This window comes from Rattus norvegicus, chromosome X, assembly GCF_021556685.1.
Source record: "Rattus norvegicus strain SHRSP/BbbUtx chromosome X, alternate assembly SHRSP_T2T, whole genome shotgun sequence".
Classification (NCBI taxonomy): Eukaryota; Metazoa; Chordata; class Mammalia; order Rodentia; family Muridae; genus Rattus; species Rattus norvegicus.
Genome location: NC_141554.1, coordinates 2,541,258 through 2,556,568, shown reverse-complemented (window position 1 = coordinate 2,556,568; position 15,311 = coordinate 2,541,258). Strand labels below are relative to the sequence as shown.

At 37.8% G+C, this 15,311-nt stretch overlaps 1 protein-coding gene across 1 annotated transcript; it reads right to left on the bottom strand.

Moving 5' to 3' along the window:
- Positions 1 to 5,840: 5,840 nt before the first annotated feature.
- LOC147998118 (uncharacterized) lies at positions 5,841 to 14,795 on the bottom strand. The gene is made up of 4 exons (XM_087600935.1): positions 14,430 to 14,795; positions 12,812 to 12,950; positions 11,549 to 11,679; positions 5,841 to 6,078 (listed from the first exon to the last, which is right to left on the bottom strand). Exons 1-4 carry the CDS (start codon positions 14,547 to 14,549, stop codon positions 5,908 to 5,910), a joined length of 561 nt encoding a protein of 186 aa, XP_087457061.1. The 5' UTR covers positions 14,550 to 14,795; the 3' UTR covers positions 5,841 to 5,907.
- Positions 14,796 to 15,311: the final 516 nt, after the last annotated feature.

Genomic DNA, 15,311 nt, shown 5'->3' with positions numbered 1-15,311 from the left:
TGAAGACTCCCAGCTCAAAGGACCAGTAAATATCTTCAACAAAATTATAGAAGAAAACTTCCCTAACCTAAAAAAAGAGATACCCATAGACATAAAGGAAGCCTACAGAACTCCAAATAGATTGGACCAGAAAAGAAACACCTCCCGTCACATAATTGTCAAAACACCAAACGCACAAAATAAAGAAAGAATATTAAAAGCAGTAAGGGAAAAAGGTCAAGTAACATATAAAGGGAGACCTATCAGAATCACACCAGACTTCTCGACAGAAACTATGAAGGCCAGAAGATCCTGGACTGATGTTATACATACCCTAAGAGAACACAAATCCCAGCCCATGTTACTGTATCCAGCAAAACTCTCAATTAACATTGATGGAGAAACCAAGATATTCCATGACAAAACCAAATTTACACAATATCTTTTTACAAATCCAGCACTACAAAGGATAATAAATGGTAAAGCCCAACATAAGGAGGCAAGCTATACCCTAGAAGAAGCAAGAAACTAATCGTCTTGGCAACAACACAAAGAGAATGAAAGCACACAAACATAACCTCTCATCCAAATATGAATATAACGGGAAGCAATAATCACTATTCCTTAATATCTCTCAATATCAATGGCCTCAGCTCCCCAATAAAAAGACATAGATTAACAAACTGGATACACAACGAGGACCCTGCATTCTGCTGCCTACAGGAAACACACCTCAGAGACAAAGACAGACACTACCTCATAGTGAAAGGCTGGAAAACAACTTTCCAAGGAAATGGTCAGAAGAAGCAAGCTGGAGTAGCCATTCTAATATCAAATAAAATCAATTTCGAACTAAAAGTCATCAAAAAAGATAAGGAAGGACACTTCATATTCATCAAAGGAAAAATCCACCAAGATGAACTCTCAATCCTAAATATCTATGCCCCAAATACAAGGGCACCTACATACGTAAAAGAAACCTTACTAAAGCTCAAAACACACATTGCACCTCACACAATAATAGTGGGAGATTTCAACACCCCACTCTCATCAATGGACAGATCATGTAAACAGAAATTAAACAGTGATGTCGACAGACTAAGAGAAGTCATGAGCCAAATGGACTTAACGGATATTTATAGAACATTCTATCCTAAAGCAAAAGGATATACCTTCTTCTCAGCTCCTCATGGTACTTTCTCCAAAATTGACCATATAATTGGTCAAAAAACGGGCCTCAACAGGTACAGAAAGATAGAAATAATCCCATGCGTGCTATCGGACCACCACGGCCTAAAACTGGTGTTCAATAACAATAAGGGAAGAATGCCCACATATACGTGGAAATTGAACAATGCTCTACTCAATGATAACCTGGTCAAGGAAGAAATAAAGAAAGAAATTAAAAACTTTTTAGAATTTAATGAAAATGAAGGTACAACATACCCAAACTTATGGGACACAATGAAAGCTGTGCGAAGAGGAAAACTCATAGGGCTGAGTGCCTGCAGAAAGAAACAGGAAAGAGCATATGTCAGCAGCTTTACAGCACACCTAAAAGCAGAACAAAAAGAAGCAAATAAACCCAGGAGGAGTAGAAGGCAGGAAATAATCAAACTCAGAGCTTTAATCAACCAAGTAGAAACAAAAAGGACCATAGAAAGAATCAACAGAACCAAAAGTTGGTTCTTTGAGAAAATCAACAAGATAGATAAACCCTTAGCCAGACTAACAAGAGGACACAGAGAGTGCGTCCAAATTAACAAAATCAGAAATGAAAAGGGAGACATAACTACAGATTCAGAGGAAATTCAAAAAATCATCAGATCTTACTATTAAAAACCTATATTCAACAAAACTTGAAAATCTTCAGGAAATGGACAATTTCCTAGACAGATACCAGGTATCGAACTTAAATCAGGAACAGATAAACCAGTTAAACAACCCCATAACTCCTAAGGGAATAGAAGCAGTCATTAAAGGTCTCCCAACCAAAAAGAGTCCAGGTCCAGACGGGTTTAGTGCAGAATTCTATCAAACCTTCATAGAAGACCTCATACCAATATTATCCAAACTATTGCACAAAATTGAAACAGATGGAGCACTACCGAATTCCTTCTACGAAGCCACAATTACTCTTATACCTAAACCACACAAAGACACAACAAAGAAAGAGAACTTCAGACCAATTTCCCTTATGAATATCGATGCAAAAATATTCAATAAAATTCTGGCAAAGCGAATTCAAGAGCACATCAAAACAATCATCCACCATGATCAAGTAGGCTTCATCCCAGGCATGCAGGGATGGTTTAATATACGGAAAACCATCAATGTGATCCATTATATAAACAAACTGAAAGAACAGAACCACATGATCATTTCATTAGATGCTGAGAAAGCATTTGACAAAATTCAACACCCCTTCATGATAAAAGTCCTGGAAAGAATAGGAATTCAAGGCCCATACCTAAACATAGTAAAAGCCATATACAGCAAACCAGTTGCTAACATTAAACTAAATGGAGAGAAACTTGAAGCAATCCAATTAAAATCAGGGACTAGACAAGGCTGCCCACTCTCTCCCTACTTATTCAATATAATTCTTGAAGTTCTAGCCAGAGCAATCAGACAACAAAAGGAGATCAAGGGGATACAGATCGGAAAAGAAGAGGTCAAAATATCACTATTTGCAGATGACATGATAGTATATTTAAGTGATCCCAAAAGTTCCACCAGAGAACTACTAAAGCTGATAAACAACTTCAGCAAAGTGGCTGGTTATAAAATTAACTCAAATAAATCAGTTGCCTTCCTCTATACAAAAGAGAAACAAGCCGAGAAAGTAATTAGGGAAATGACACCCTTCATAATAGACCCAAATAATATAAAGTACCTCGGTGTGACTTTAACCAAGCAAGTAAAAGATCTGTACAATAAGAACTTCAAGACACTGAGGAAAGAAATTGAAGAAGACCTCAGAAGATGGAAAGATCTCCCATGCTCATGGATTGGCAGGATTAATTTAGTAAAAATGGCCATTTTACCAAAAGCAATCTACAGATTCAATGCAATCCCCATCAAAATACCAATCCAATTCTTCAAAGAGTTAGACAGAACAATTTGCAAATTCATCTGGAATAACAAAAAACCCAGGATAGCTAAAGCTATTCTCAACAATAAAAGGACTTCAGGGGGAATCACTATCCCTGAACTCAAGCAGTATTACAGAGCAATAGTGATAAAAACTGCATGGTATTGGTACAGAGACAGACAGATAGGCCAATGGAATAGAATTGAAGACCCAGAAATGAACCCACACACCTATGGTCACTTGATTTTTGACAAAGGAGCCAAAACCATCCAATGGAAAAAGATAGCATTTTCAGCAAATGGTGCTGGTTCAACTGGAGAGCAACATGTAGAAGAATGCAGATCGAACCATCCTTATCACCCTGTACAAAGCTTAAGCCCAAGTGGATGAAGGACCTCCACATCAAACCAGACACACTCAAACTAATAGAAGAAAAAATAGGGAAGCATCTGGAACACATGAGCACTGGAAAAAATTTCCTGAACAAAACACCAATGGCTTATGCTCTAAGATCAAGAATCGACAAATAGGATCTAATAAAACGGCAAAGCTTCTGTAAGGCAAAGGACACTGTGGTTAGGACAAAACGGCAACCAACAGATTGGGAAAAGATCTTTACCAATCCTACAACAGATAGAGTCCTTATATCCAAAATATACAAAGAACTCAAGAAGTTAGACCGCAGGGAAACAAATAACCCTATTAAAAAATGGGATTCAGAGCTAAACAAAGAATTCACAGCTGAGGAATGCCGAATGGCTGAGAAACACCTAAAGAAATGTTCAACATCTTTAGTCATAAGGGAAATGCAAATCAAAACAACACTGAGATTTCACCTCACACCAGTGAGAATGGCTAAGATCAAAAACTCAGGTGACAGCAGATGCTGGCGAGGATGTGGAGAAAGAGGAACACTCCTCCATTGTTGGTGGGATTGCAGACTGATAAAACCATTCTGGAAATCAGTCTGGAGGTTCCTCAGAAAATTGGACATTGAACTGCCTGAGGATCCAGCTATACCACTCTTGGGCATATACCCAAAAGATGCCTCAACATATAAAAGAGACACGTGCTCCACTATGTTCATCGCAGCCTTATTTATAATAGCCAGAAAATGGAAAGAACCCAGATGCCCTTCAACAGAGGAATGGATACAGAAAATGTGGTACATCTACACAATTGAATATTACTCAGCTATCAAAATCAACGAGTTTATGAAATTCGTAGGCAAATGGTTGGAACTGGAAAATATCATCCTGAGTGAGCTAACCCAATACAGAAAGACGTACATGGTATGCACTCATTGATAAGTGGCTATTAGCCCAAATGCTTGAAATACCCTAGATCCCTAGAACAAACAAAACTCAAGACAGATGATCAAAATGTGAATGCTTCACTCCTTCTTTAAATGAGGAAAAAGAATACCCTTGGCAGGGAAGGGAGAGGCAAAGATTAAAACAGAGACTGAAGGAACACCCATTCAGAGCCTGCCCCACATGTGGCCCATACATATACAGCCACCCAATTAGACAAGATGGATGAAGCAAAGAAGTGCAGACCGACAGGAGCCGGATGTAGATCGCTCCTGAGAGACACAGCCAGAATACAGCAAATACAGAGGCGAATGCCAGCAGCAAACCACTGAACTGAGAATAGGTCCCCTATTGAAGGAATCAGAGAAAGAACTGGAAGAGCTTGAAGGGGCTCGAGACCCCAAAAGTACAACAACCTTAAGCAACCAGAGCTTCCAGGGACTAAGCCACTACCTAAAGACTATACATGGACTGACCCTGGACTCTGACCCCATAGGTAGCAATGAATATCCTAGTAAGAGCACCAGTGGAAGGGGAAGCCCTGGGTCCTGCTAAGACTGAACCCCCAGTGAACTAGACTATGGGGGGGCAGCAATGGGGTGGTTTGGTAGGGGAACACCCATAAGGAAGGGGAGGGGGGAGGGGGATGTTTGCCCGGAAACCGGGAAAGGGAATAACACTCGAAATGTATATAAGAAATACTCAAGTTAATAAAAAAAAAAATAAACCTTAGAGGTACTAAAGGAATGTCTGAGAGGCAGCTGCAGTCACGACATTACTTTTGATATCACAGAAAAAGCTAGGGCTCTCTAGGTTGCAAGAGATTTTTTACATACGGCCTAATGACATTATCCCTGAGAATTGCCATGGCCTACCTGCTAAAGATCTTTCTTAATATTGACCAGATTCTAGGGTGCCCTTTCCAGGAGTGTCTCCTTTGACACAGTGGAAACATTTATGCAGAACATCTCTCTAATGCTAGAGAGTTCCCTTTGCTTTATGAGTGGTTACCTGCTCTGAATGGACAAAGTTATTCAGGGTCTTGGCATGTGTAGAAAATACCTAGTAACATGGGATGTAGGAGAGTCTTCTGGATAATTTTATTACCAGGTCCATTCCTGTGAAAAACAGTTCAATTTCCTAAGTTCTATCTGTTTCCCAAAGGGCATTGTTTCCCTACAGATATTAAAATGAGTGGATTATGTATTTAATTTTCTAATTGTTAATTCCTTGATAGGGGACTTTATAGATATTCCTGAATGTGTACTCAATAATTCTGTTTTCCAAATCTAGTTTTTTGCAATGATTTTCGCAACAAAGCTGGCCAAGCTAAAGAGTGAATTTAATAGTGTAAATATTGTGTACCTACTTCAAATGATAAACGCCCAAATTTTTATTTAATGCAGAAATTACCTGACATCAGTGAATCAAAGGACAGCATGGACTATAGAATGCAGTTCTGTAGTCACATTAGATATTATTTCTTTAATATCTACCTTCCTGTGTTCCAAGGGTGAGACTTCAGGCTTTTGGATGTTTTACAATTATACTTTTCAAGCCAAACAATAGATACAGGTTGATGAGAAGGGAGAAGAATGGCTTGAGTTCCAGTAAAACCTCAACCTCAATAGGCTCATAAGAACAGGAGGGAGTATATTTGGTATTGTCATTTGTGGATACTCCATTCTTCACCTAGGAGCACAGAATCCATATTAAAATTTCACATAATTTCATAGATGTAGAAGCCACCAAATATATATATATATATATATATATATATATATATAGAGAGAGAGACAGAGACAGAGACAGAGACAAGGATAGATATCTAGATAGATAACTAGATAGATAGATAGATAGATAGATAGATCAGCCACCAAAATTAGATATGATTAAGATTAATGAAGCTTAGAAGTGCATGATTCCAGGGACAGGTTATATATATTTCCTGAGAGACACAGCTAGAGCATGTTATTTACACAAGTGAGTGCCAGTGGCAAACCAGAGATTTGTAAATGGACCTCTTCTTGGTAAATTTTGAGAAAGGTTTACTAGAGCTGAAGATGCTCTACCCCATCAGTAGAACAATGACAATGAACAAGAACATTCTGGTACTATACAGGTATTCAAAGACTGTACATGGGCAGACCTATGGGTCCAACTGCATATGTAGCAGAGGATTGCATTGTTGGACACCAAAGGAAGGAGAGGCCCTTGGTTCTCCCTAGGTTTGACTCCCAGTTCAAGGAAATGTCGAGGGGCAGTAAGGGGGGTTTAAATGTAAAGGAAGGGAAACGTTCAGGTCTCTTATGGAGAGGATACTGGGAGAGGAAAAAAACATTTAAAATGTAGATATAGAAATATCCAAAAAGTATTAAAATTAACTTAAAAATTAAAAAAAATCAAAGAAATATAAGTAAATAAAACTGCAAGGTAATCAGACATATTGATTCAGAAATCTAGAGGGACACTGTCAGGGAATGGTAGTCAGCATAACACTAGTGGAAAGAATGAGGTGATGAAGTTTAAAATAGAAGTGTTTCTCTCTCCCAGATGTCAGTGTCAGACAGAAACTGTACTATAGGAATCCAAAGCTGGAGGAGATTACTCTGAGCTGAGCATACAATACTTGTCTTTCCCTTCCTCCTTAGGTCTTTTTCCTTTTGGGGGAAAAAATAAAAGGCATGGGCTCTCAGAAAAAAAAACACTATACCTGTCCCAACACCTGACTTTTGGAATAATAAAATTAATGATAAAAAATCTCTGATTCCCAGGAACCATAACAAGCAAGGAAAACCAGATGCTACTGAGAGGTTCGCACTTCCTGAATCCCATATATGGAAGGCTCAGATCAAGGCTATGTGTTCAGTGAACCCTCACAACCCCTACACAGCACTCACTGTGCTTTCCCATGTACCACATATTTCATTTTTTTAAACTAAACAGAAGGCCAACATTCTTCTACTCATTTCTGTTATGTACATACTCTTTGTTCTCCCTCCCAAATGACTGTTTGTACTGAAATAGAGGCCATTTAGTATTCCCTAGGTGTACTGCAGGAATATCTGTGATGCAGTTCCTTGTGACATCACAAAAGCTAGTGCTCTCCAGGGTACAATAAATTTTTCAGGGAGGGCCAAATGATGATGTCACTGAGAACTGCCATGGCCTACCTGCTTTCCTTATATTGACCAGATTCAAGGGTGCCTATTCCAGGAGAGTCTCCTGTGACACAGTGGTAACCTTTGTACTATATCTCTCTACAGCTGGAAACTTCTCTTTTCTTCATCAGTGGTTACAGGCTCTTAATGGACCAAGTCCGTTAGGGGCTTGTATTGGGTAGAAAAGATCTAGGAACATGGGTTGTAGGAGATTCATCTGGATAATAACTCTATTACCGGGTCCATTCCTGTTACAAACTGTTCAATTTTCTAGATTTTCCCTCTTTCTCAAAGGCCATTTTTTTTCTCTACAGGCATTTAACTGAGTGAATTTTGTATTTCATTTTCTAATTGTTCATTCCTTGTTAGGGGACTTTATAGATATTCCTGTATGTGTATTCAAACATTCTGTTTACCAATTCTAGATTTTTGCAATGATTTTGGCAACAAAGGTGGCCAAGCTATAAAGTGAATTTGCAAGTGTAAATATTGTGTATCTACTTAAAATGATAAACTATCAAATTTTTATTTTATGCATATACATAGCTGCCTGAGTAAATAAAAGGAGAGCAGGGACAATTGAAAATGTTTCTGTAGTCCCATTAGATATCATTTCTGTAATATCTACCTTCCTGTGTTCCAAAGGGTGATATTTCAGCATTTTGGATGTTTTAAAATGATTCTTTCTTCTGGCCAAAGATAAGATAAAGGATTGACAGGGAGGGAAGAACTTGAGGTCCAGTGAAACTTCAAATTTAATAGGCTCAAAAAACAGGAGCGATTCTATTTGGCATTGGCATTTGTGGATTCTACATTCTTGACGTAGCTGCTCAGAATCCATGTTAAATATATATATAAAATCAGCCACCAAAACTAGATAAGATTGATAAACCTAAGAAGCACATTCTGTCTGGAACCAGATGTAGATCTTTCCTTGGGACACACCTAGAGCATGTCAAATACAGAAGTGAATGTGCTGTTGCAAAAATATAAAAATAAAAGTAGTCTTTTACCCCGCTAACACTGTCACTGTAGTTTCCCAAGCCTCTGCTAGATATCTTGGTTGAATACAGCCCTACTCCTCATCTGCCCAGTGTCTCTTACTGCCACACACATTCTTACACTCAAATCCTCACATAAAAGAACACACAACAAAATAATCTTTGACCCAATTGATAAGATATAATAGCCCACTTAAGCATACCAAGCCTGGTACCATCCATACCTTTGGAACATTAATAACAACAAGTAAATACACAGAGCAGAATCTTAACTTCACCTGCCGTGGCTTCTCACCTCTCCTCTTTCTGTCTCTCCTTTTTCCTCTAGTCTCTTCTACTTCCTTCAAACTTCTTTCCTGTCCATCCTTCCTTCCTCCAATGATAGGCCTCCTTCTATACTGGACCTGCCCCTCACCTGTACTTCACAAATTTAATGGTAAAGTGGTTTTGCAGAATTCACCTGAGTTCTGAGTACAGGACAAGGCAGCTGTCCTTAGAGCAGTGGATTAGCATCAAAATACAGATAACTTCAGTGTAAACAATGTTTCCCCCTTTTTGTCCAGTTAAACAGACTTTTCATTTATATATCAATTGAGTAAGATTATTACCATTCAACAATTTATAAAGCATTTGATATATTCAACACCCAGTCTGTTACTATATCAGTTAGAAATAATATTTAGTTCTTCATTTCAGCTTGAGAAAGGCTTAAAATCTATATTATGTCTTGGCTAGCTTGTATACTATCTGATAACTATCCAAAAAATATCTATATCCAGATTTATACGGCCTGATAAGCAATGAGACTATAATCAGTCTCCAAACGCGCCAGAAATCTGAGAAAGACCAAATATCTATACACATAGGAAGCCTAAGACGACTTCTAGTACTGAGAGGTTGTAGAGACAAATTTCCACTAGCACAGTCCACTGTTAGCAACATGTGAGTGGGATACTTCCTACACTTTTCAGTGTTTTTTCCTAAATATTGACTTTAAAATGCATTTAGCATAATAAATATTGAGGAGGATGGAGGGAGGGAGGAAACTGAATGGGAGGGGAGGTAGGGAAGGGAGTGGGCTTTGGAGGAATTAGTTATAGGGAAAGCAGGGAAAAGAGAATGGAAATCACAAGTGTGGGGTGCATATCTCAAGGAAGATCCAGAGAACTGGGAAAGGCGAGTCCCCAGGATGTCTATTGGGGTGACTGTAGCAATGAGGGTACAGATCCTTAATTTGCCAATTCTGTAGCCAGGAATGACTCACAGTGATGTGACAAGGAAAAAAACCCACCCATTAAACCTTCAATCAAAAGTGAACACAGCCTACAAGATCTTCAGAGACAAAGACTGAAACAGTAGACATGGAAGGAATTTCCAACCAATGGTTATTACAGATTGAGACCTACCGCGTGAGCAATCACCTATCTCTGATACATTAAAGATATTCTATCATGCTTGCAGACAGATTCCTAGTATAACTTTCCTCTCTGTGACTCCACCCTATAGCTGAGAGAAACAAGTGTAAAGATTCACCACCAAACATTAGCTGGAGCTCGGGGAGTCTTTAAAAAAACAGGTGAAGAATCGAGGCCCAGATAATATGAGGGACTTCACAGAAAGACCAATAGAATCAACTCATGGGGACTCTTGGGGTTTGTCAAAGACTGAACCACTAACCAGAGAGTGAATATGGACTGAGCCTGAGCCACCAGGACATAGGTAGGAAATATATAGCTTTGTCTTTTTATGGGTTCCCCTGACAATGGGTGTTGGCGTACCTTGAAGATGGAGCACCGATCTTGGGATGTAAAGTGAGTAAATAAATGAATGAATTTTAAAGAAACAGATGTCCCATCTACATACAACATGTTTTGGGGAAACCCAATTCTAGTTGTTCGGTACCCACATGAAGACAAAGCCTGTGGATTGCCTATATCCTTAGAGGCCATAATCCTTTTCATTCTGTTCTTCCATCTGTGTCCCCAAGCACCACCCCTGGTATGGCTAATGGATGTCTGCTTCTGTCTGAGTCAGCAGCTTAGTGGAGTGTCTCAGAGGGAAGCCATGTTAGACTCCTTTCTCCAAGCATAACAGAGTGTCAGTAATAGTGTCAGGGATTGGTGCTCATCCATGGGATGGGTCTCGATCTGCACTAACCATTGGTTGATATTTCCTCACTCTCTGTTCTATGCACGGCGCCTTCATTTCTTGTGGTCAGAATAAATTTTGGGTCAAAAGTAGGTGTCTTTATCACTCCATTTGGGTTGCTCTCTGGCTACCGGAGATTGCTTCTTCAGGTCCATATCACTGAGGCTGTGAGTCTCAACTAAGGAAACACCCATTGATTCATGGGCATCTTTTACCCCAGCTCTCTGCCTCTTTCTGGATATGACCTCTACCTCCTCAACCCATTCATCTAGGCTGCTGTGTCTGTCCTCACTAGCAGATGGTGTGATCACAGAGACTAGATATGCAAGGTGAGGAGATACCCGAGGGTTCCCCTCCTGCTCAGAGGAGAAAAGGCTGGGAGAAGGATTGTGAGAGGGGTGAACTGGATGGGGCAGTGTGCAGCATGTAAAGTGAATAAATAAACAAATAACTATGAAAATAACTAAGTCTACTTGAAGGTAAGAAGAAGGTGTATGTGTGTAAGTAAGTAAGTAAACTTGAATGTAAGAGCAGTGTGTGTGTGTGTGTGTGTGTGTGAGTGTGAGTGTGTGTGGCTGTGTATGTATTTGTGTGTGTATGATATATATATATATATACATATATACAAATACATACATATATATATACATATATATATACATATATATATACATATATATATATATATATATATATATGAAGTTAAGAACAGGTGGGTGTATGTTTAATATTAAATTATCACATTTGAGAAAACAGTAGTCTATGCAGAAGACAGGACAATTTAGTCACTATATTTACAAAAAATGGTGTTTGCTGCAGATGAATGAATGATTCGGTGATTAATAGCATTACCTGTTCTTCCAGAGAACCCGTTGACAGCTCACAAGTGGCTGTAATTTCAGCATCACGGAACCTCACACCTTCTTCAACCTCCTGGACAGTAGGCATGCATGTGTTGCACATGTGAACAAGCATATGTACAACTAAAAGTATAAAAACAGAAGAGCAGTTCCTGCTTGACATAATTTGATTTTCGTGAATATTCATAGTAATGATCACAGTCAAATAAACACTTTATTGTTCTATAGTGCAATCAAAACCACTAAAATGTAATGATCACATAAGTCACTTAAAATCTATTTATTTAAAAAATTGCAATAAAAATTTGCAGAAATGAAATTAAAATTTTATTAATATACGAATTAAAAAATATTAATATTCTCATATAGAGCTGAAAATAATACTTTACACATATTTCTTTGGTTTGTATAAACATTGCAGTTTGTGGTTAATTTGCTGCTGGTTTTTGTAGGAGTTCTTTTCCAGGTATTAGCCCATAAACTCTATAAACTCATGAAGAATACACTACAGGAACGTAGGCTCTATTGTGTTGAATCCAGGAAGGTTGCTACATGTTTTCCTTCTTGTCTGATCAATTTTCTCTACGTACATTACAAGGATATTTTTGTTCATGGATTCTTCCACTTTTGTCAAGCTGATAGCTGATAGCTGATTACTGGAGAATATTTAATTTTTGAAGATCATTTTTGAAGATATTTCCTAATGTCTGCACTATCAATGATATAGATTTTCAAATGTGTGGCCAAAGGAACAGCTATCAAGGGACTAAACATGACTTTTAACTAGTGTTGCTTTGTCTTTTTGAAAGAAGTAATCGGAAAGGGATGCTGTTTGTTTTAAGGGACTCTGGGGGGAAAACAGGAAGGAGGACAGCATTTGAGACATAAATAAATTAAAAAAATAAATAAATACAAAAAATAAAGAAGAATTCAAACTATACAGGAAAAACCGATTTAATTGCTAGGAAACAGTATGGTTTTATGTCGTGTCCTAATTCCTGAATTTTTATACTTTAAGCAATCTAATGACTAATTCTCAAAAATCAGAAAATTGAAAAAAAATTGTTACAAGTAACACAGTAGGTTTACCAAATCATAACAACAATGTTTCTAGAACTGTACACTTTCTATGCCCATATCCAATCCAGAAATCCAGTTAACATTTACTTATTACATATCTTAAGTCATTCAGTTTTGTGATAATTCATTAATATTTTTATCTTCTGTGACCACACCTTTGAAGATAACTACTTACCTTGCAAGAATGTCTCTGAATTTGGATTTGCCCAGTGGTTTTCCTCTTTTAGGTTGAGATTATATGTACTTGCCACAGATACCACAAAGTGTTTCTTGCTTCGCTTATCGCAGTTAAGCATTAGGAGGATATCTGTCATCTTAACAAGAACCAAATATGGAGCAATGAAATTATTTTAAATTATTTTCCTTTCATATTTAAAATATTTTAATGTATTTTCTTTTGTATTTCCTTTTAAAGTAATAGAAGTTAAAAGAGAATTACTTAATGCCTATGGAAAGACTGTGTGTCTCTTCAATACTTTATGCATTGCTTTCAACATCTCGTCATTTTTTTACCAACATTTTGACCTGAATGGTCCTTACTCCATGTAAGTAGACTCAGTACAATGAGTCTGAGGAGAATATAATTACTGTCTTTCTTATGGGTGACTCATGCCTAAAACAATACTGTAGTTTTGGTGTCATGGTAATTTGTCAATGTCTTCAATATTTTCAGCACACTTAAATGGAATTTTATTTTTGTTTCATTATACTCATAAAGACTCAAGATTCTAATTTTATATTATTTTATTTTACTGTTGAATAGCAACCTGAATCTAATTATATAACTCTAGCTGACTTTTATATTTGTATTCGGTCACTTGTAAACCCACTTCAGTTCCTGTATGTGAATGCATATTTGTGTGTGTGTGGATGTGTGTGTGTAAGTGCATGTGTGTATGTGTGTGTGCGTGTGTGTGTGTGTGTGTGTGTGTGTGTGTGTGTGTGTGTGTACGTGTGTGTGTGTTTATCTGAAACTATGATATTGATGTTGAGAATCACCTGGCTGAAATTCTTTTCCACAGCCCTTTTAGAAATCAAAAAGTGGAGGAAAGACTACTCCTGTTCCAAAATAATAGACACTGGGTGAACAGAACTGAAGTATGGACTGATCAAATGGTACACAAAGCAGAGGTTAACAATTCACTCTCCTGAGAACTAATTAGCAGTTCCAGTCCAATGCAAAGAATTTACATGTACTGAGGAATATGGAATTGTATCATAACGAGCTGAGATCATGTACAAACAATTTCTGAAAGATTTCCAAATAGCTAAGAATGGATACAGAGAATTTTCAAGACCCTGAGACATTAACATGTGGTTTAAACTCTGTCCAGAGGAAACCACTTAAGTACAGGATTAATCTACTAAAGTAATTTAGTAGCAAGCATACTTTACAATTGTTTGCAATTAAGCATGGTGGTGAATAAAGAGAACACTTTAAAGAAAGGTATGTTTCTTAAAGTTTGTTTCAAGACAGCAAGAAAACACACAGTTATTATTTTTTTTCTTTCTTTCACAGACTTTGCACCTTTTTGAAAGATCACTTTGGGATCCTTAATTATCTATTTATTATCAGAACTTTCTTCAGACCCAGAGTTCTTTTCAGTCCTGTCTTGACTTCTTCATACTTTAAGCAAAGATGATGGGTTCAGCATGGATATCACTGTGGTATGGAAGATGACCAATAATTTTTCAACTCCTTGTGTGTGGTTAGATTTGGATCTCAAGTAGTTTTTTCCCAACCCTACAAGGCAACCTATTCCCCGTGAAACACTTGCCATGTGGGAACATACCTCACTACTCATTTGGGCTGCAGAATGAAGCAGGGCCATACAGTGGACAAAGGCCATGGCTGGCAATAGGCAGCACTGAATTATACAAAAAGTGTGAAGAAAAACGTCTGTGTGGCACATCCCTCCTGAGAGATTCCTCAGATCTCACTTTCAAGTCTCTCCATATATTGTGTATGACAGAACTAGTGTAACCAAATTTCAGGATAAGTAAGTTCATCAGAAAAATGTACATGGGGGTGTGTAGAGATGGACTGGTGCAGATAACAAAGGCCATGAGAGCAGGATGAGGATGAACAGGAGGAAGCATTCTCCAGGTACCTCAAACTTCTTGGCGATTGAAAAGCATTTGACAGACAAGCCCTTTTCCTGCCAAAAAGAGCAATTGACACAATTAACACTCATCTTCTGGAAGACAGAGCAGTAAGCCACTAAAAGGATTCTTGCAGATAAGAGATATTGATTTTTTAATACTTTTAGACACTCAGTTACATCAGAGTCAAAGTCTTTCTCTGTAGTCGCAAAAATCAAAGCTTAGGAGTGATTTATTCTCACAGATTTTCATATCTAATACTTTCTCTCTTAACACCAGGAGATTTTCCAAAGTGTGTTAAGCATTGAGTCAAGTGTCCAAATATTTACAAAGCTGGTGCAAACTTGTAGTCTTTGCACTAATGCAGTTCAGGCAGAAATTTTCCCATGGGTGAGTTCAGTTTCACATGCTCTATAAGCAATCATTGAAATTAAGGAAAAGAAAACCTTGACTGTATCTCAACTTTTTCCCCATTCTAATCAGTAACTAGTTATAAATGTTAAGCAGAAAAACAGATCAACCTACTTATTTCTATGCTTTCGTATTGCCACAGGTATAGTCTCTCCAAAAAC